At 42.4% G+C, this 22,770-nt stretch overlaps 1 protein-coding gene across 12 annotated transcripts in view; it reads left to right on the plus strand.

Moving 5' to 3' along the window:
- fbrsl1 (fibrosin-like 1) overlaps positions 1-22,770 on the plus strand; it is a 267,834-nt gene that overhangs the window by 240,197 nt on the left and 4,867 nt on the right. For 4 of the 12 annotated variants that reach the window (XM_067519813.1, XM_067519816.1, XM_067519818.1 and 1 more), the window contains 10 exons: positions 9,338-9,746; positions 11,624-11,883; positions 14,312-14,562; positions 18,036-18,086; positions 18,262-18,405; positions 19,635-19,706; positions 19,960-19,989; positions 20,303-20,374; positions 21,147-21,279; positions 22,068-22,151. In XM_067519813.1, coding sequence (XP_067375914.1) covers positions 9,338-9,746; positions 11,624-11,883; positions 14,312-14,562; positions 18,036-18,086; positions 18,262-18,405; positions 19,635-19,706; positions 19,960-19,989; positions 20,303-20,374; positions 21,147-21,279; positions 22,068-22,151 — 1,506 coding nt within the window. Of the gene's footprint in view, positions 1-9,337; positions 9,747-11,623; positions 11,884-13,927; positions 14,089-14,311; positions 14,563-18,035; positions 18,087-18,261; positions 18,406-19,634; positions 19,707-19,959; positions 19,990-20,302; positions 20,375-21,146; positions 21,280-22,067; positions 22,152-22,770 lie in introns of all 12 variants that reach the window. The other 8 variants (XM_067519814.1, XM_067519824.1, XM_067519815.1 and 5 more) reach the window with 7 other exon arrangements.

Raw genomic sequence — 22,770 nt, forward strand, 5'->3', positions numbered from 1 at the left:
TGGTCTCTTCTACTGTTTGTTTTAGTATTTGTGATCCTCATACCTTTCCATCGTTAGCATATTAGCATCCATGTTTCTGTCAGCAGCCTATCAGAGGCACTTTGTCTAGGAGCAATACCACAGGCTTGGACTAGCACAGTGTGTTTGACAGAGGGCTGGGTTTGGAGAGGTTTGCAATACAACCTAGCTGTTACCCTTGAACTCAGCACATGGTGAAAGCAGTAACCCGACATGCACTGCTGAGAAAGAGCTTGTGTGCTGCCTGTGCACCATTAATCGTCCCAGTGTTTGGTATTAACAGACAGGCACTAATTCTCTCCATTTTGGCAGTTTCAAGAGTGGTTTTGAAAAAAAAAACATGCACAGTGTGGTCTCCTCCAGAATTCAAGCGGTCATCTGTTTGGCTGTTGGTTTTGGCTACTGGTGAATTCCCTGCACTGGGCCCTGGTGTTGGGGCCTCTGACTGACTGTAATACCCCATTCAGTAGACCATGGGCTTCAACCTCCCAGGCTGTTGGGTTAATGCTGTTGTGTTGCGCAGCAGGACAGGGATTTCACTACTGTTTACTTTGGAAAAAAGCAAGAGAGATTGCTCCAAAGCCATATGACCTTTGGAAAAGTGTGTTCAGAGCTCCAGCAGCAGTATTGACCAGGGTTACACCGATATATATATCATCCTGCTGATTTTTGTTAGGATCTTTCTTTTTTGTGTGTGTGTGTTTTTCGTCATCTGCGTATAATGCAGTTTTCTTATTTATACAGTATGATTTAGTGTTCCAAAATACGCAGTAGTTTATTTGCAAAATAAACTACTACTTCATGTTCTTGGATTCTGCAGGTGATAATAATTTTAACATGTGGTAGCATTATAAAATACTAGTCATTTTTACTTAATCCAAAATGATCTGAACTGGTATCGACCCTCGAAAGATCAATACAGAGCTATTGCTACCACTAATGATACAGATATTGACTCGTCAGCTTTTAAGTGCACGGCAAGCGCTGAAGTGCCTTTGGCTCTTTATCAGCTGTGGCACAGTGTATCAACGAGTCAGGTTGGCGTAGCACTAACCTAATCCTGGTAGCAGGTGCCACTGTAGCTGAGGTAGAGTGGACATGTTTTTCAGGAAGGATGAGCCATCTGGGTCTTGATACTTTATGGTGCTTAAAACAGACTCTCAAGTGTGACACTCCCAGCACTTACCTTTTAGCTGCACACAATAATCTAAGTGTTGGCTGCTAAAGGGAGAGAGAAGGCTTTCAGGAGAATTTACAGGGTCTGATGTGGTGTGGAGCCTCTGCTTTGACACAGTTTGAAACAGTCAGACACACTTGGCGGTTTGATTTTGATTCCTCTAACTCTTTCAGTGTTTTTGTCATCTGCAGTCTGAAATATGTCGAGCAGAAAGAAAAGTGTGTTTGTTTGGTTTTGTTTTGTTTTTGTTTTTTTAATCTTTTTTTTTTTTTTTTTTCTTTTGTGCCAGCCTGCCTTGCTTGACACTTTTCTGGGGCCTTGTGTTGTTGTTGTTTTTTTCTGGTGTAGTCTGTTTCATCTCGCAAGTGATTTGGCTCGTTTTTGAGTCCAATTTCGCTCCTGTTTCACCGTGCACACCCCCCCTCCTCCCAGACATACTCACATTCACACATTTCCCCAAACTGACACGCCGCCTTCACACTTTAAACAAATCAATTCTTCACTTGCCATGCTTGGACCACCACAGTGAAATGCGGCAGCTCATAGCAGCCCTGAAAACGTGCAGGCTGTTGTTAATGTTCCTTGTCCACACAGGCTCAAGGAGGCCAGACCCAGACTCTCCTAAGCCAATGTGTGTGTAGCAAGAAGTGGTGGAAGCAGATGATGGTGGGTTTATGTTAGCAGCAGGCCCACAGGTCAGGAACGAGGCCTTGTCTTCATTAGTCTGCCTGACACAACTCCCTGCCCTCTGCGCCTTCTCTCTTCTCTTCTGTCTTATTAACTAACCTCCTTCTCCCCAAGTCTGGGTCACTTTATCCCTCTTCCTTTGTCATGCCCTCTTTCTCTAATCAAGAATGATGAATGGGGTGCAAGGAAGGACAGCAAATGTTTGTGGACTACTGTGGCTCTTTTCCTGCACTGGTGGAGACCATAGTGGTTGGGTGAGAGAGAGGAGGGATTTTGAGGAGGTCTGTGTGTGTGTTTGTCCAACTAAACCCCATATGAGAGCTATTTCAAATATTCCGACCTCAGTCCTCTAAGTGTGTCATCAGGCCTGACATATAATTCATCGGCCCACCCTAAAAAAACACAACTCAGATAATTTATTTATTTATTTAGGTCTCCTATTAGATATTACAGAAAAAGGACTTTTAGCGCATGAGAACGCAGCTCTTTGGCATGTAGCCATTAGCCGGGGGAAAATGGCAGCTCTAGTCTAGTCTTCAACAGCTGCTGGGTCTCCATCTGTAAGCCTAATTACCCAGCAGCACCCCAGGAGGAGCAGCGCAGCAGCAGGATCCTCCTATAGAAGAGGCATTGATTACATCAGTGGGTCTATAACAGACAGTGTGTTTCCCTGGGGGCCTGCAGATATGTGAAACTTAAGCCAAAGCACTTTAATGCACACTGGGGCGCTATCTTTAGACAAATGGTCCATGCTAAGATCCTTCCTTACGGCATCCACCATCCCCATGAGGGAAATTTCCATATTTTGACCTCTAGGTCATGTAGAATACACACAACAGGAAATAACAAATTCAAAATAGATTACAAAAATGATGAAACTATTTTTTACAGTTTCTTGGTGGTGCAATGGTACAAAGGAAGGATTGTAGTTTTAAAATGTTTCATCTTGGGCTCTTTGAAATTTTTTCTACAATTAAAAACAAATGTATTTTTTGTTGGAGTTTGCAAAGTTGGACTAGGTGTAGCCGTAGTGGTTTCGGATGTTGTGGTTTTAACTTTATTTGTTTGACCCTTTGCAGTGAAATTCCGTTGAACTGCTTGCAATGTTCAATGTAAGCCATGGTACACAGACGGCTATTGAATTACAAGAGCTTTGATCAACATAGTGAAGATCAGCCGCCCTCATCTGTTGTAACAGGATGCTTCAACATGTAAATGTGACGAGAAAAAGAAATGTGGTGGTTGATTGATGATCTGGTGCTTTGGCACTCGTTGATGAAGAGGTATTTGTTTTCGGCAGTTGCTATGTATAAAACACCACCATTTGGAGAAGCTAGCTGCCTCAGCATTCTTGGCTGTCAGAGGTTGTTGTATGACATTATGAAAATGGCTTCTTTATTTGCATGAAGCAGGTGAGGCAACGTCTTTGTCTAAACCACAGCTTGTGATACTCACACTGATAAACCCCTGTATCCGCAAAACACTTGAAATACGATACGTCGCCAAAGATGTTTGTCCTGCCGCTTTCATGGTATTAAATTGCCATGGCTGCATATGTCAAAACAGTGAATGAGGTATGGTGCACGGTTCGGAGCTGTCAGCTTCCAATTGTTGCTTTGCTTTCAGAGTGGGGAGTGAAAACAGAGATGTAGGAGGAGGTGGAAAAAAAAAACATGCAGGCTCTTTCAGCCCACTGTCATGCCACTTAGGATTTGTTGAAGGATTTTCACCCAGCCATTTCCCTTCCATTGAGAAGTAATCAGTACGGCACTGAAAGATAATATTATATCCACTTAGAGGCATGTGGGCTTCAATCATGTTCATACATGAAATGAGGCTGGAAAGCAGTGCCTCTGTTTACATAGCTGAACATTTGCTACCTCTATTTCTGCTTAAACCTGAATTCCATTCTCAGTGGATTGTGAGCCAGCTGGTGGGCTAGGTAGAGGATGCTTTCCTGCAGGGCACCGAAGTGATATTGGCATTATGCAAGTTTAGGCAAAGTTGGCACGCTGCTCACAAGCTACAGGCTGTAGTGAGCTCCACGTGGAGAGACTATGAAAGGGTCTTAGAGATATGGGAAGGACAGGGAGGCAGCCACTGTCCTATCACTGCTGTACCATGATGTGGGAAGCAGGGGTCCTTTATTAGAAGTGGCAGGCATTGTCTCCAGTCACCTCGATAATTGCGGCACCACGTCTACTGCCGTAATCAATTGAGACAGCTGCTGCTGCGGCGTTCAAGTCCATCAGGCAGGCGTGTCATGCTAATTAATGAAATGATAAGGCTAGTGCTCGCAGCATTGCACAAATAACTCCTGAAGGCTCCGCTTCTTTTCAACACACAATTAATCCTTGAAGTTCGGATCAACCCTTCTTTTCCTTGCCTGTTGGCTGTCTGTCTATAGTGGCTTCAGGCTAAGAAGGGTCAGGTGATGGGTCAATGACAGTCAAAGGGGTCAAATTCCAGGCTGGCAGGGTGGGCTGTGTCAGAGGAACCATTAGACTTGAGCTTTTCAGTTGAAAGTTCCAAGTTGCTCAACCTTTTATTTAGGTCAGCCCAGTGGCACTGACCTTAGACGACCTGACTGTGTTCATAAGAAGCTGAGACTGATGGCTGCCCCAGAGCACATGAGCCCTGCTGCAGATAGCTCTGAAGGGGATTGGGCCCTGATGAAGAAACAGAGAAAAACAGGGAAATATGAGTGCATCTCTGCAGCACATTACCGCCGTGGGTTACTGAAGATTTAACATTGCTGTTGGAGCAGTGACCATAAATGAAAGATAAGGATTTGCGTAATCAACATCTAGAACTCTGCCCTTCTTTCTTCTTTTTTCTTTTTCTTTTTCTTTTTTTTTTCCACATCAAAAAATGTGATCACCGCCATTTTCCCCATTCCACAACATTGGCATATGTACCATGAGAGGTGAATGGCATATGTGTCCTGCACCATATGGCTGGAGTTTGAATCAGAATCCAGTATGCGTAGGAAAAACTGATTCATCCTACAGCTGAGCTGCCAGCTCTTTGAAATGAACATTAGGTTCTCGATTTATGCCTGGGTTTTGACTGTAAATGTGTTGCAGCTTAACACCCATCCCCATTCTGCTGCCGTCTACTACTTTTGTCAACTGCGGCAAAGAAACAGAAAGAAATAATTGGAACGTGCCAGCTGTCCCCACTCTTTAGCTATCTTGGCCAGCTTATTCCTCGTTCACTCCCCCATTAACATCTCTGAGTGATTTGCAAAAACGACGCCTTGGCTCCCCTCGTTACCAGTTTGGAGATGCTCGAGGCAGATTAAATAGTGTGAGGAAAAGCAAGCCATTGCAAATTTCTCCTATGATTTTATTATTAGCACAATGATTCAACACTGCTCAGCCCTTCTGTTCCTCTCGTACAAAATCATTTTGTTGAAATCACCCCGCCTTTTTTTTTATGAGTGAATACCTCACGGCAATGAAGTGTTGATTGGCAAGACTGCGGTTTCCTGCCTTCTGCCAGTATCTGTTATAGCCATCTTCCACAGTCACTCACTCGTGAGCTAAGCCTTGGCTCTGTGCAGATTGCTTGTCTAGAGAGGTACAAAAACCAAATCATTGTGAGCTCAACCGTCAAGAGCAGCAGAATATTCTGTCAACCAGAGCCAGCGGGAGACGGATCAAGGCAGCATGCATTCTCACATACCTTCTGCATCCTCCAACGTCTTTCAGCAGATATGCCGCTTTATTTAAATATCTGTCTGTTCGTGTCCTTATTTTATCAGTACCCTGACTGTTTATGCTTTGGCAGAGCCATGAAGGGAGTGAACCGCAGTGTTTGCCTAGTAAATGAGAACACCCAGTAGCATTAAGCTTCTCTTAGCCCATGACCCCCCCCGTCACAGAGATAATTTGCATAACCTCGTATCTAATCTGAAAGGGCTTTTTGCATACAGGTTCTATTTCCCTGGCAGTTGTATATACTGGCATCAGTGTCAGCAGTGAGCAGGTAATTTATGTAACACAGTTATTTGCATGCACAGCATTCGTTTGCTGAGGGTTTTAGTCGGAGGCCGAATGAGAACATTCTCTAGGGCCCTCATCTCATTCATGAGGTCTTTAGGTCTGTTTGCAGGTAGCCAGGTGCGTATTTGAAATAAAGTAGAAAAAGCTTTATTCACCTTTTTAAAAGCAAATGCTTTTTAAAGGATTTCATTTAGCAACTCAAAACAATTGAGACCGAGTGTGTCAGGCTGTGTTTTGGGGCTTTCTGCCCTGTGTTCTTGACATGGCACATGTCAGCAGACCATGTTTTAGAGCGGTGTCCTAATCACTCCAAGGTTCTACGTTTTTTGGGTGTCTTGTGTGATGACAAAGGGTTCATTCTAGTGCAGCTCAGGGCCAAGCCATTCTAGACTGGTCCAACTAATTCCAAGCTGGGCCATCTGGCCGATCAGCGCCAGCTCTCCAGATGTTCCACAGGGACAAACAGGATCACAAGTGAAGGATATTGGAAGCAGGAACAGCTGTGGAGCGACACTGTGTTCACCCCAGATTCCCCACTGGACACATCAGTCATCACTAGTGAATCCCAGAGGCATGTTGTCCGTCTGCTACCTTAGTCCCGCTGTCCCTCTTCTCTCAACCATTTCATCCCCCAACCCCTATCACTGCAAACCGAGGCACGTGCGCACAGGGCAAGGCCCGACACCCCTTTAGTAAGCAGGGCCACAGGAACAACTATAAAAAGATCAATACTGGGATGAGATGTCATCTGGTGAGCAGACCTGCCAACACTCCCCTGGGGAATGTCCATGTCCCCTTGGTGCACTAACACAGCTAACAGGAGATGTGGGGAGGGGGTGCTGCCACCCCCTGCCACCAGGCTGCCCTCCAACCTGCCTGACTCACTCACACACCATCTGCTCAGGTTTGCAGGGCAGGGCTTCAGGACAGCACTTTTTTTGTGTACAGACACTCGTACGGTATTAGTCTCACATGACTGCCTGTGGCCTGCCTACGGTTTTCCTCAGTATGTGATTGCAGGGAAATCATGTTGTGAGGAACAGAAGAAAAAAAACAATGCTGAATTTGGCAGCTCATTGAAATGCTTGAAACCCCACTTGACAGTTGTGCAGTTTGCAGTGAGGCAACTGTGTTTGTGGAAAAACAGCAGTGATTTTGCTACATATAGCCCTTAGGTGACATGTGTCAACGAGGTATCGCTGTCATCCTGTTGTCACTGTGTGTTCATTTACTTTCAAAATGGCTGCTGCTGAAACATGCAGAAAAAAAGTAATCCGTTCAGAAAAGGGATTCACAGTAAAATGATTTTCCCCCCACACATTTAAGGAGCAATCACATATTATTTCTGTATGTATACCACTTATGTAACACAATCACATAATAGCATGTTGCCATTAGTAATGGAACAAAAAAAGTAACTGAAAAGACTTTGGATGTTTTTCGCTTTCACTAAAATTGACATTGGGTGAATGAGAGGAGGGGGACATTGGTGCTACTGTGTGTGTATGTATGTGCTTGCATTGTATATTCACAGAAAACTTTTTAGTATGTGTGGGGCCGTCTTCTGTTGTGTGCACTCATGCTTTTGTGTGTCTGTCTGTGAGTAAGTTTAATGAGGGATGGGTTGGTCTGAGCTGATACCTCCCCCCCTCCATTACAGCCCATTAGAATCATCATTAAGATAACCCGCCGCTCGCTGTGGCCCTGGCTCCACAGCATTAGTATTAGGACACCGTCTCTATCTCCTAGTGGTTGCAGCGAGACTTCCTTCAGTATCACTCGCCTCGCATTGTGTCTGGGAGAACAGGTTGCCACGGCAACATCACCCTACGGCGACATTTCAACTGTGGATATTTGCTTCTTCGCCTCTGTTTGTCTGTCTGTGCCTGTCTCTTCGTCTTCACCTTCAGTCTTCCTCTTTCACTTGCAGCAATGAGAGCCTGACAGTTTAATCCAAATCCCAGACCCTTATAAATGTGGAGGTCTATATACCCCAGGACCCCAGAATTCATTTGAAAATTGTGACACCTTAGCCAGCCCCAGTTCTCCCATAAAATGCAAGGAGCAGACAGGGGGAGCTCAACAAATAAAAAAATAAAAGCTCTGCCCTGCCTTTTTATTGGTCTTTTTATGGGCGTTAGGATCCTTGAAAGATTAAGCAGGCTGTTAATAGGGACTGGATATTCCATTAATGGGCTGCATGTCGAGTTCTCAGTGGTTTGACAGCAGCTCCCGGCTCTTCTCATTTTTTGTTACTGTTGAGAGTGCCTGTGTAGCTTTTTTAATTGAGGCGCTAGTAAGCCTTCTGACTGAAGTACTGCTGCATCTTAGCTGTAGATTAGAGCCGCTTAGAGAGCCTCATCTCCACCAGGCTGTCTTCTCTATTCTTCTCTCTCTATCTGTCTCTATCCGTGTGTGAACACTTTCTTTCTCAGATTTTTCTATACATGTGATGCTTCTATGCTTAAAACATTTTCCAGCCACTAGTGCTTTTGATTAGTTCAGAAGCTATAGTAGTGTTTTATCTATTGTAGCTGTAGCACTGCTGTCTCCCCAAACTCCCTTCTTTTGTGCTCCATTTTCTTTTCTTTTAACTCTCAGAAAAGAAGATCACCAAATGTTGTTTCTTTTTTATTAAGAATCATACGTGCTTTGAGATTGTTTGTGCATGAAAGGTGGTGAAATGCTGCATTTTCGTTTTTTATTTTATTTTTCTACTACAACAACATATAATTATAATCATTAAACTGCAACAGCCTAAGTATAAAAAGTTGTCGTTCAGTGGAATGCGGATTATAAAAGCTTCTTGTCTGTTGAAAAGACCACTGATGAATGGTAAAGACAAAGTGACTGAGTTCAGAGTGCTTTGCTGTGGTTTCCCAAATCCCCTGAAAGATCAGGAAGGGGGGATAGAAAGGAGCAGTGGCAGAGAGGCCAAGATAAGGGGCCACGATCTCTCTTCACAGCACAATTGAAACATAATTATTTCATGCCAGATTGTGTGCTCAGCAAAGCCCTGAATAGGGGCCGACATTTAACTTTAATTAGCTGTGATTTATTCATACTGACTGGATCGCAGGAAGAAATTGGATCATCTGATTATAGTCAAGCATGAAAATGACCTGATTAAACACTTAATGGAACCTAGGGAGAGGGAAACAAGAGGAACCTTGGGCAGAAGACACTGGGACAGCATTATAAGAAGGAAAAGGAGCTGTTTTTGATCATGCACATTATCCTGAATTCACACAGTTAAAAAAAAACCTCTACCCTTCTATGGCTATTATCTGACGAGGCATCAGGTGTTTTTGAAGTAAACCAGAAAAAGGCTTAACGTGTCAGATGGCCATTACACAATTATCAAAATCAGATGGACTCTTTCAGACAGGTGTTTTATATAGATTCTGTTTTTACATTGTATTTTTTTTCCCTTTTTTTGTCTTCTCAGGTGTGCCAACGAATGAGAGTCCTGAGTCCAAGACTTGTAGCTCAGCTAAAGTATCTGGGCTCCAGCGTAGCCAGGAGCAAAGCAACAGTGAGGTGCCCTTCGCGCCTCCTGTGCCCAGCCCCACCCCGGCTTCGGCGCCTACGGGCTCCCCTGCCCCCGCTGCAGCGGCAGCACCCCCAGAACCTCCTAGATTGCGACTCCCTACCCCACCTCCTCTCAGTGTCAAGAAAGAGCAGCCACCTCTGCCCCCTGTCCCTACCCCTCCCCTGTTGAGGGCACCACCCCACCCCCAGTCCCACCCTCCTCACCCACACTTGCACCAGGAACCCCGTGTTCTTCCAACCGCACAGCACCACGCTCGCCCAGTGATCCCAGTGCATCACCCTCTGCACGGCCTCCACGACATCAGGTATGTTGTTACATGTCTGGCTACAAGAGGGGAGGCATTGTGCTTTATTTAAAATGGCTGCCCACTAAGAACTATTAGTAGTGAAAACCATCCAGTAACAACAGCACCAAACTACTGGTTGTACACTTCCTATAAATGTAATACCTGATGCACCTGATATAATGAGGAGCGTTTCAGCCTCAGTCGGCCCCGTGCATATGTCTGTCCAAGTCCACTAAAGATTTCCACTAAAGATTTAGCTGTCTTCATGTCACGCTTTCACCACTTTGCACCAAAACCAGGGTGTTACACTGTTGCTAGACACTACTACTTTCCTTTAATGTGCACCACCTCTAGTGAGGACAGCAATAAAATAAACTGCAGAAATTTCCAAGTGGATATAATAAATTCCAGTGCAATAATGATGCACAGTTCTATATTCTACACAATATTGACTCTTGTCATGCAGATATTGATTTTCTGCCGCACAAACCTGCAATAACTAGCTGTCAGATTTACTTCTTTCATAGAGCAACGCTTTGGTACATTCACTACATTCAGCCACATCCTGTTTCCCCTCATCTTTTTAGATTTTGCTGTTTCCTTTTTTAAGTTTAATGTAAGAAGCTTAATTGCCCCCTGTGTAACCTCCCCCCCCCCATGTTGTAAAAGCAAATTGGCAAACTTGTATTTCAACAAAACTGACCAACAAACAAAAGTACAACTCCAGTTGAAAAAAACATTGTGACAATGTGTAAAACATCGTCACAACACATCTCATCAAACCATATTTTTTTACAGTGGAACATAAACAACATATTAGATGTTGAAACGGAGACATTTTACCAATCTTATGGAAAATATTAGCTCATTTTGAATTTGATGGAAGCAACACATCTCAAAAAAGTTGGAAAAGGGGCAACAAAAGGCTGGAAAAGTAATCGCTGCAAATAAAAAAACAGATGGAGGAGTATTTGACAACTAATTAGGTTAATTGGCAACATGTCAGTAACATGACTGGGTATAAAAACAGCATTTCAGAGAGGCAGAGCCTCTGGAATGTAAAGACCGGCAGAGGTTCACCAAGAATATTTCAAAATGTTCATAAATTGTGAAGACTTTAAAGATCCCATTATCTACTGCATATAATATCATCAAAAGATTCAGAGAATCAAAAGGAATCAAGGCCAAAGGTCAAAACTGGATGTGAGCGATCTTCGGGCCCTCAGGAGGCACTGCATTAAAACAGGCATGATTCTCTACTGGACATCAATGCATGGAGTCAGGAACACTTCCAGAAATCACTGTCTGTAAACACTGTTCACTGTGCAATCCACAAATAAAAAGCTGTATCAAGCAACAAAGCCATAAGTGAACACAATCCAGAAATGCCACTGTGTTCTCTGGGCCAAAGCTCATTTAAAATGGTCTGAGGCTAAGTGAAAAACTGTTCTGTGATTGGATTAATCAAAATTTGAAATTCGTTTTTGGAAACCATGCCCTGTCCTGCAGTCTAAAGAGGAGAAGGACCATCCAGCTCGTTGTCAGCAGACAGCTCAGCTGTGTTTTTGCCATCAAATTGAAAACGAGCTAATATTTTCCATAAATGTTAAAATGTCTCAGTTTCAACATCTGATATGTTGTTTATGTCGTGAATAAAATAAGGGTTGATGAGATTTGCATATCATTGCATTTTGTTTACACATCATCCCAAATTTTTTTGAATTGGGGTTGTATACATATTGTACAAGTTGTATTTTTCCCAGTATGTGTCAAATGATGGAATTCCGACTTAAAAAAAGTCTAAAATACACTACGCTGTGTCCTAATTGCAATTATAAAATGATTCTTCTTTTAAATGAGAGTTTATTTACTCCTTTGTCTCCCTTTGACTCTAGTCACAGCAGCAGTCCAGTGGGTCTTCCCAAACAACACTTGCCCCCATCCCCTCACCACCACCTCAGCGGGCTCCCATCCTCAGCCCCTGCATTGCCTCTGTCCATAGCCAATCTCTCTACCTCGCACTATTCCTCCCTACGGAGCCCAGCTCATCGCCATCCGGCCATGTTTGCAACCCCAGCCACACTGCCTCCACCACCGACCTTACCAACCAACAGTTTAGTGGTGCCTGGGCACCCTGCCGGCACCCCCTACCCAGGTAAAGCCGCGCACCTCACATGTCAGGTGGTAGCTTCAGAGTCAGAGTCAGTTTGTATCAGCATCCATTCCGGTCACAAAGTTAGTCTTAATTGCATATGTTTTAAAAACCCAGTCATTTACTGTAGTTACTGTAGTCTGAGCTACTTTTTTGTTTTAATTTTTTACTTAATCCTCAAAAGGTGCCTCTAACCATCTGGATGAAAAAATATTAAGATTGCTGCACATTGAAAAAGTTGAATCTCTGTTTCCTTTCCCAGTAGTTGGTGGACAGCCCTTTGTTTTTATGTGGAAACAAGAGAGACAACTTGACAAATGGGTTAAAAAAATTTCTATTGTGCAAGAAACTGAATATTTTTATCCAGATGGTTAAAGGAGTCTTTTAGGATTTTACGAAAATTCTTCGGAGCCATGGTCAGTGTTTGGAACATGGGTCCTTAGATAATTACTTTTCAGAGAAAGAAGAGGTTAGGCTCCGGGAGACGAATGTGTGCTATTACATAGAGGCGCAACCTGTGGCTGGCCTCAGAGCAGACATACACTCCTACGGGTATTTTGTAGCTTTAAGAAGATCAGCAGTGGCTTTTCATGATGGTTTTTTTGATTATATTTTTACCACACACCCTTTGACAAAACAACAAAGTGTTACAAACAGTAGTTATATTTAATGTACCAATTTCTGGCATTTCTTTTTCAGAAGTGTCCTTATCAAACACATTTTCAGACATTTCCAAAGATCAAGCCACTGTTCATAACACATGTAGCTGCATCTTTGAATGCTGACGAGTAATTGTGTGAAGACAACACTCTGAACACAGGTTGTGTAACACAGTGACGTGGGCTTTTTATATTCCAAAGTGTGTTTTGTGTTTGTTGTGTATTTGATGACAGTTCTAATCTTTTCCATGCCACAACTGCAGTTCTAAATGGATTAGCATATGAATAACATGCTGCAGTGCCAATGCAAGTGAAGATAATTCGTAGTTGATGATTTTTATAATATTACTGTAATATCACAAAATATTTGTGATATGGTGTCAAAAGTTATGGTTTGCTGACCTGGTAAGTGCACATTTATTAAATATCTTACATATTATTATCTTAATGTTACACAGTAAAGTATATTCAAGCATATATTTTACTACCTCTAATGATGCATGTGATTAATTTTTCATTGCTAAATATAAGTACAGTAGTTTCTTTTTTTCTTTTCTGTCTCTAACATACCTTATTGCTACAAGGACAACACATTTTCTAAACAAGGGCTTGTGGTATTCTTTCCAGATCCTCCTTTTTTTTTTAAATTACTTAACAAGACTTATATTTTTTTTATCAATCTTAAAAGCTCTATTTGTAGTGCAGTATTTGTTATTAAAATTGGTAATAAGACGATAAAGAGCTCTTGCCTAAAACATTCATATATTTCTTAAGTGTTCTTACCAGCATCTATAAATAACCCCAATACGTCATTAATAATTGGACAAATAAGTTCTAAAGGCCTCTATGGAAAAAAATCACCCTTTTGCAGCACAGAATAGAAATAAATCCTTATAAATGTAAAAGGACGCTGTAACGTTAGCTATTATTTTTATTGGTGGAGCACATCAGACATCAATTTCTAAGATGTACTGTATTTATAGTACCTTAGAAATTTCTAAAGGGTGATGAGGTCACTGGAAAATGTCAGCTAACAACTGGACAGTCATCACAGCTGGAGACTTTTTGAGCGCTCTGAAAGCAGCATTTTTAACAGTCATATGTTGAGTAATGGCTCCCTCAGCCAGCAATCTGATGCAACCTCAACGACCAGAATTATGTTTTTTTCTTTCCAACACGTGTTATTTGTAACAAGTTGATAATATGTTCAACGATTTCATCAAAACAAGCTATTTCATGCTGCAGCAGAAGGAAACAAATGTCTCCAGCAATGATGGGTGTCTCCAGAAGATGTAATAAATATGCCAATTGTGCATTGACTTTCTAATAGAGGGCAAGAGTGTGTGTGTTTTCTGCTGGGATGACTCTTGGTTCTTTCTTGTCTTTAGATACCAGCCTGTTGATATCATTCAACCAACCAATCATGTATTGCCAGCCTCATTCGGGGATTCTGATTGGCACATTGTCACAGGCAACTCTCTTACCACCACCAATGAGTCCCCACGTAGAAAACCCTCACAGCATGAGCTGGAGAAACAGAGAATGCCAGGTGACTATTTTCTTTCCTCTCTCTACCCTTGTTGTGAAGACTGACTGGGCGCTCGTGCCTTTTTTTTCTTGTGTCCTTCCCCCCCACCCCCCCCTACCCTTTTTCTTTTTCTTTTTCTTTTCTTTTATTTTCCTTTTTTTTTTTTTTTTTGGTTTTTTTTTTTTTTTTTTTTTTTTTTTTTTTTTTTTTTTTTTTTGGTTTTCCTCGCTCTCCTTTCTTCCAGAACATGACCTCCTGAGGCAGGAGCTGAACAACCGCTTCCTGGTTCAGAGTTCAGAGCGGGGCAGGGGGCCGTCCGCCTCGCCGCTGGCCCCCGTGTCACTCCTGAGGGCCGAGTTTCACCAACACCAGCACATGCACCAGCACCAACACACCCACCAGCACACCTTCACGCCCTTCCCTGCCAGTCTGCCCCCGGCCGCCATCCTCACCCCGCCCACCGCACCCCCCATGGTGCGTACCCAAGCCAGAAATGTGAGGATAAGTAAAATAAAAAAGCTCCCATAACTTCCCAGCCACCCACCTGACACCCCTCCCAATTTCCTCTTCAATTAGTTCCTCCCTTTTTTTTTTCTTTACCCCTAAAAATTCATGTCTCGTAGCTGTAGGAACACCTCCTTTTGAAAAATATGACAGAGATTTAATTAGAATTTTTCTCTTTGATTTTGGCCCTGCCGCTAAAGTCAGTGAGTTGACAAGAAGCTGGGAGCATCACGTTTGTTCACTCCAACAGTGAAAAATTCTGGGCAGATATGGCCCACTGGCTGCCACCTCCCTTTACACACATACAAGCACACATGGTAGCACATCTACTATAGTAGTTCATCCAGACATGTGCTTGTAACTCAGGTTGATCAAACCCAACTAAGCTCCTATTTACTTTAATCTATAATGGGATTCTATCTAAAAGACTGCAAACACTGTATGTACTTCACAATATCGCCCTTCTTTTTATAGAGAGCCTTGTCTGCAGAGCCAGCAAACATGATCAAATTTTATTTAAATAATTCATCCTGTTCTTAACTTTGACAATAATTTTTTCTGTTTTTGTGATTGCTAAGGATCAAAAGGGGGAATTGCCTGCAGGCAGGCTTTCAATTGTTTGCATATGGATGTGTTTTAAATGGTTTTGAATGTTTTTATTTGCCTGTTCACAATGAGCAACAAAGGCCTCATCAAAAAAGTGTGCGTGTGTGTATTTGAATGCATTCCTGCAGACATTTGTGTGCAAGATCCTTGCCATACTTGCCAATGACGAATTCAAAGCTTAGCATTCAGTCCAGTGACTTCATTATGGATGAAGGCAGGATGAAATCACTGCAAAACTGCTTTGATAATATTTCTAATTGCTTCCGTGCTTTCACTGCCATCAATTTGGGAGGGAGGGTTTTTTTTGGGGGGGGGGGGGTCAAACACTGGCAGCTCTCAGATTAGTACAGAGGAAAAAGGGTTGTGACTATTCATTCGTCATTTCAAGTGCACAGCAATGTCTGACAATCGATTCGGATGGGGGCCCCAATTGTAGCTTTTTGGCATTAGTCTAATAGATCTAATCCATCATGTCATGACCTCTGATTAAGAGTCTGTGGTCCCATTAAGGCCCCGCTCCAAGATTATCCTCATCCTGTACATTAGAAATCAAAGCTCCGGTATTTATGGCACAGTCTCAGATGTGTAGAGACCGTTCAATCCATTCTTCAGCCAACACACATGCCTGCTATCTGGTCTGCTGTTCAGTCCTGACATGGTAGGAATTATATACAGTACACAGTGAACTCTTTGAAGATGAAAGAGTCAGGGTTTTTTTGCGCCATCACACTAACACTGGCATTATGTACATGCCCCTTTATCCCTTATTGTTTAACGATGGGATTTAAGACTGCCGTTAATGTCTTCTTCTGTTGTTTTTTCTTTTTAATTGAAACTATGTTGTTACTGAAGTGATGCCTTTTGCCCTCCCTTTCTTCCATCAGTAACAAAGCCTGTTTTCTTGTCCTTGCTGCTTGCATATAGAGGCAGGAGTAATGATGATGATGATGTGGTTGTTTTTTACTGTTGTGTAATGCAAAGAAAAACCAAGTATGGTCCAATTGTTCATCATCTCACTCTCTTTCCATCTCAGTCTCCCCCTCTCTCTCTGCCTGCTTTTTTATTTTCTGCTGCTCTCTAGATGCCCCATGTTATTTTAGCTTTGTAACAGCACTTGCTTAATGGTTGTAATTAATGAAATTATGAAGCCTCTATATTTGTTTATTGTTCAACGCCCTCAAGCAGCTGGCTTGCCAAATGGCAGCACTCAGTGTCTTTCCTACCCCGCCTCCTTGCCCCTGCCATGTCTTTGGACAAGGAATATCCCTAATTGTTATAAGATGAAATATTAAGCTTTAATTAGCCAAAGCTGTTTACTATAAAATTGTGACAGCCACTATAAATTACAAGGGCAGGAGTTTTTTGTTTTTCCTTTTCTTTTTTTACAAGGCCATAAAGAGGCCGAAATCCCTCTCACAGTGTCAGACATTAAACAGGCCGTGCCTTCAGAGATGCAGAAGAGCTGTTTAATGAGCTCAGTAGCTGGCTCGTCATTTCCTCTCAATAGGCTGGCTGTCTTTGATTTGGACCTATTATTGCCCACAAAAAGGGCCGCCAACACCCAGCACTGCACTTTCTGCCATTTTACGTGCAGATGTGAATGGCCCTGCGTCACCAGAGGGCCCCTGACCTAAACCCTACATACATCTCTGCCAGCAGCTTAGCCTGGTTTACACCCACTCCCACCTCAACCACCCGTGTGGCAGCACACGCGGACACAGAAACACTGATTCATACCCACTCATTTTGCTGTTTTATGTAAACCCAAAACGTCTTCGCCTGCCAAGAGAGCTTTGTGAAAACACTCGCAAAAAGTACCTGTAAATGGGTTGTGTATTTGCAGAATAGGAATAAGTTACTGTCACTTGTAATTAGCCTGTTTCAAAATAGAGAGCTAGTTCAGGGTTACGAATAGAAACACAAAGTCCCCATTCATACGTGGGGCAACATTCTATGTGCTCTCTCTCCCTCCTCTGCTTCTCAGTTTACTGACTTGAATTCCATGTGTTCAGGACATGATCAAAAACATTTTTTTCTTACAATGCACAGGTCTTATGTGCCAAATTCCAACTGAGATTATTCTTGTAGGCATAAGCTCTGCCATAGAATAGCTTTCTTCAATCAATCAATCAATTCAGCATTTTAAGGTTATATCAGTTTCATGCTGATCTGTCATGAATTAGCTCTTTACTGTTGCAAATGCAAATCTACTCAAGCCTGTTTCGATCATAAAAGACAGACTGCTCACACAACAGGTTCCATATATTCTTTTCGTGATTTTTATGCACAGAGAAAGGGCCTGCTTTCTTTACTAAATCCCTTCTTGTGGTTCGGTTTCCTAACACCCAAAACAAGCTTATATGTCTCCACATACCTCCTCCAATCTATACTATTGGGGCTTGTTGCAAAAAGAAAGAGAGAGAGAAAAAGGCTAAGCAGTCAAAAGCAATTAGATTCACATTTCTGCAAATTTTCCAGTGAATAGAAACAACTGGTCTGGTTTTAAAATGAAGCTGGGCCCCCACACCCAACCTCCACATGCTCAATTGGAAAATCATGCAGCCTGTCTTCATCTTGGCAGTCTGGTAAAGTGGTCGTATTGTTGGTAATTTAACTGCCTATCTGACCATGCAGTTTAAGTAAAGCCATGACTGGTGCAAGCCAGCTGCTTTACTCCAGGGCGTATCATTTTAGATCTAAACTCAGCTTATTAAGAGTCACAGATGTTGCTCATGTGTTTTGTTTTTGTGGTAATGAGACATGATTTTTAAGAAATCTGTTGCATTTAAGGGTTTTGCAAAATTAGATAATTCTGTGGACCTTTGTTGTCTAATTCTTTTCTCTCCTATCATTTGCAGTTTGACAAATACACCCCCAAACTGGACAATCCGTTCATCAGACATTCAAACGTGAGTTTCTCTTTGTCATTTTAATTTAAATATATAATTTGCATTTGGCAAATCAAATATTTGACATATTTGAATGTTGCCGTTTATTGTGTTTTTTTTTGTGCACATATGTCCTGTATGCTTCTCCGTTTGATTTTGTTTTGTGTCTTTTTGTATCTCCCTCTTCTCTCCCCAGTTCTTCCCCTCCTATCCCCCCACCATGCCAGGCATGCCCCCGCTGCTTCCACACTCAGGACCCTTCAGCTCACTGCAAGGAGCGTTCCAGCCCAAGGTCAGCCCCATATCCCTACCCTCAAACCACAATCTACAGGAAGCTTTGGTACAAAAGAAACTGAAAAAGTTTGCACGCGACTGAAACATAAATTCAGTATTTTTTTTTTTTTTTTTTTGCATGGAAGTGCTAGGATTAGATTTGGAAAATATTAATGGCAGTATCTCCCAGCCACATGCCTCAATGAGAAAAGTGAAAGCAACCAATTCAGGTGACCAGCTACACAGTTAATGTGTGTAAAACAAATATCCTTAAAGTGTATATCAGTAGAAGTTATAACAAGTAACCAAATAGTAAGTAAACCTCAACCCCTCCCATTTAAATCTATTCTAATTCTCTGTCAGACTTTACTGAACCTGACTCAGGGTCAAAGCTGCATGCTGACCAGAGACGTCACAGGCTGTGCCAAACGATAAGAAAGCGATGTCTGTTTGATAAGGGAAGCAGAGGAGAGAAGATACAGAGCAAAGAGATATGAGGGATGAGAAGGGGTGGGAGGTGTGAGTCTGTCTGACAGATGCCCAGCGGCTGTGACCCAATGTAAGCTACCAATCAAAGCTGGCCTAAATCCGCTGGCCCTATTCCCAGCTGGCTCTGTCATGGGGGACCCTTTTGTCAAAGGCCCCTCCAGATGGTTCAAGGAACAGTCTTATGCGTCTAAAGCCCCTGCTAAGTATTCTTGGAGAGGAGCTTAGGGGGAAGGGCTTGGGCTTGTGTGTTTGTTTGTGGGGGGTGGCGACCTAGGTCACCCTGCAGGATCTTCCTATCCCCGATGTAGGGGTGGATTAATAAGGCCGATCTATGCACTTGTGCTCCAGCGTCTTAAAGAGGATATCTGAGATGTGTTACTCTGGCATGGCTCAGTGCCTGCAGCATCACTGCGTTTCTGTTTGACGTCAGTCATATAGTAGCTGTAGTTGAGGATTAGTGTGCTACAGTGTCACTGAGAGGGAGTCGATTTTATAAAGTTAGGCAGGCATCTCCGGCCTGATGATTTGGACACCATTGGACAGCCATCTCAAACATGGACATAAGATTTAGTCCAATAGTGGTGGTACATACATGAGTATAATTGTGAGGACATTTTCATACAGAAAGAAATTGAATTTAAATTTGAAAACGATTATTTTACCATTAAAGTTTGTGCATACAGTGGTATAGATCATGTTAAATATGAAATTTTTTCTTTGTTCATGTGAATCTTCTAGATGTGTTTTAACTACTGTAGATCACCATGCATCACGCCCTCTCTGTCTCTCTCTCTCTTTCTCTGTCAGGCGTCTAATCCCATTGACGTGGCAGCACGTCCTGGAGCAGTACCTCACACACTCCTACAAAAGGATCCACGGGTACGCATCACGCTAATAGCTTCCAAAGCAATCTGTTCCTGCTCTGTTCCTTTCGGTGAAAGCCACACAAATGCCCAACATATGTGTCTGAGAAGTGTATGCATGTATTTGCATTATCCTCTCTCTGAGATATTTGTCCTCGAGCATCTCTGTCACACATTTATCTCACGCGCTTGCAGAGCTCTGCAGAACTGCACATTTTGGCTACTTATCTCTGCTGTTGATCATAACAATTGTCCGTTTGTCCATACAGATAACTGATCCATTCAGGACATCTGTTAGGGTGAGTAGTTGCCTACTTCTTCTTTTTTTCTTTTTTTTCTTTTGTTAAATGCTTCATCTCTCTGGCCAGGCCACAAAGTCTAAAACTACAAAATCTTCAACAATCCCTGTAGGGTTTTGGCTGCATTTAGGGTTAGCTTTGAGGACTCTTTGGGTTAAAGTCAGGGTTAGATTTCCTTAATCCTTTGCCTGGTTGAAAATTCTGATGAGTCCCCACTTTGTAGTTTGGCCAGAAAATCTTAATGCCAGAATCCATTTTTAGCTCCCCATATCAAAGCCAGCAGGCTAACCTCAGCTTCTCTCTAAATTTTTAGAAACCTGGCAAGTGGTGCGCAGTGCATGTCCAGATTGCATGGCAGATCTACCACCACCAGCAGAAAATGAAGGTGCGTGAGATGGATAATTATGTCTTTGAAGAGTCTTGCTGTCATGTAAAACCAGATACAATATGTAGCTAATGGAATAATGACCCACATAGCATACTCACTGGCATATAATTGTCAGTCATAAATTGTGCCATAGTTGGATCCTGTAAACTGATCTATGTTCATGTTAGTGGATTGAGAAAGGAACTTAATATTGTAAAAGTTAATATAGATACATCAATTTTCAAAAAAGCAAAACATAAAGGGGCAGATCATAAACTGTCCCACTGAAAGCGTTTAGATACAGAATTAGTAGTTAGTAGTAGGCAACATGTGAAGACACGTGCTTTTGTGGAAATTCTCCTCTCACTGACGGAGGACGGTGTTGCTTCACCATGGAGATCCCAGGCTGCAGCTACCACACCTGTAGGGTGAAGCCAGTGTGGAAAGATGTTCTAGTGCAGTGTCAATGTCAGCCTCTAGACTAGCCAAGAGTCATTATGGCTTCAATCACAATGTCCCGTGATGTCAGTCCTTCTTGGGCTCTGAACCCTTGTTACCAAGGATATCAAGTCCCTAATCAGCTTACATACATTTGTTATGACACAGCAGGCCAGAATTGGAGACACGGGAGCCATTGTTGATAGATCAGTCTTCTTCTGATCTCTCACCCAGTGTAGCTGAGGCTAAATCCTTCTCACTCTGTTGTTGGGAATGTTTGGTATTGTTGCCTACCAACCTAATTTTCTTTGTCTTCCTTCCTCTCCTTGTCTCTGTCTCTCTTGACCTATAGCAAATGCAGCTGGATCCTCACAAACTTGACATGAACGGGAAGTTGGACTTGTTCAGTCGACCCCCAGCACCAGGAGTCTTCCCAGGATTCCCCTATCCTCATGACTTGGCACGACCCCTCTTCTCTTCCACAGGTTAGTGGGGTCCCTTGTACCCAGTTCAGGGTGATGAATTGGACCCTTTAAGACAAATCATTCACTACAACACTCAAATTACTCATTGTCCAAGCCTTCCAATAGCATTTTATCTGTATGCAAATAAGCATTTATAGTCAAAATTGTTTCTCCACCACTGTAATGAAGTAGCATCGTTTTTTTTTTTTTTCTCCTCTCATGTAATGTTCACGTAATTATAGAGCTTTTGTAGCAAATGTTTTGCCAGTAAAGGGAGTTAGATATGTCTATGAATATGGATGACTTTCGTTAGGTAATTGACTGATTTGCCCTGCGTTGGAGGGCAACAGAGAGGCAGACGGCCTTTGACTGGTAATTATGCAGTGGTGTGTCAGAGGCACTCTTGTAATTGGTTCTTTCATTAACAATTCATAGAATATGGGTGACTGTAACAGTGTTTTGTGAAAGAGGCCAGCTTGCTGCACAGTGAGGAAGTGACCTCAATAAGCAGTTATAGACTCATACACAAACATGCAACAGCTGCAATAAAAGCAAAATATCAATTGCTAATTTGCTCGATTGCATTACTTAGCTGTCTCTAAACTCATCTAATTTACATGGATTTTCAGGAAGTTTGTGAGGCTATAGCAGAAAAAAATGCCTGTTCCTATTTACTCACATTTACATTTTTAGTCCTGGCTAATCATGGGATTGTTGATGATGATAAATATTTTGAGTTTCCAGATTGCCTAATCCATCCTGCCTGGTAGGATAATAATAACCCTGCTGTATCCTCTCTGCTCTGATAGGCTCCGGCCACCCAGCCCCTTCTCCCTATGGCCCAGCCCCACACCCCAGCGGCTTCCTGCCTCCTAGCCATTTGGCAGGTAAGTGTAAGTAACCTCATGTTCAGATATTTTTATACATTTTATCTTCCGTGTCTCCTTCTATCCCTCTCTCACACTATCTCTTTATTTTGCATTTATGTTTTAAATACATTACAATCTAACAGGGTGTAGTTTAGAGAATAGATATTTATAGCTTTGATCTCAAGTTCATTTGAAGGCTATTGTGAAATCCAGCCAGCCAGTGCAGGGTAGTCGGTTTTGGCATTTCTTAAGCAAACTTGTAGTTTGTGGTAATGGAAGGCATAGCCATCGTATAATTAACCAGTGTGATTCATAACCTTAACCCTAGCCTTAAATAACTCTGTCTGGGGTTATTAAAGTACTAGCCCAGTATTCTGTCTCCAGCCCTGTTTGTCACCCCTCATTTGTTTGGACAAGTTTAACACAATATAACAACCTATATGACATTATGTTCTTTTCAGTTTGGTAAAGTTGAGTTTGCAATTCATAGACGCACAGTTTGTTTGTACATTAAAGTATCGTAACTCATTGCTTTTTTTTCCCCCCGCCAGTCTAACTGAGACACTGTTCAGCTGATTTCATGGAATAAGCCCTTGAGTCAATCGATTTTTGTGCTTGTGAATACATGGTGCAGTGAGAAGGA

The sequence above is a fragment of the Channa argus genome, chromosome 11 (genome assembly GCF_033026475.1).
Source record: "Channa argus isolate prfri chromosome 11, Channa argus male v1.0, whole genome shotgun sequence".
Taxonomy (NCBI): Eukaryota; Metazoa; Chordata; class Actinopteri; order Anabantiformes; family Channidae; genus Channa; species Channa argus.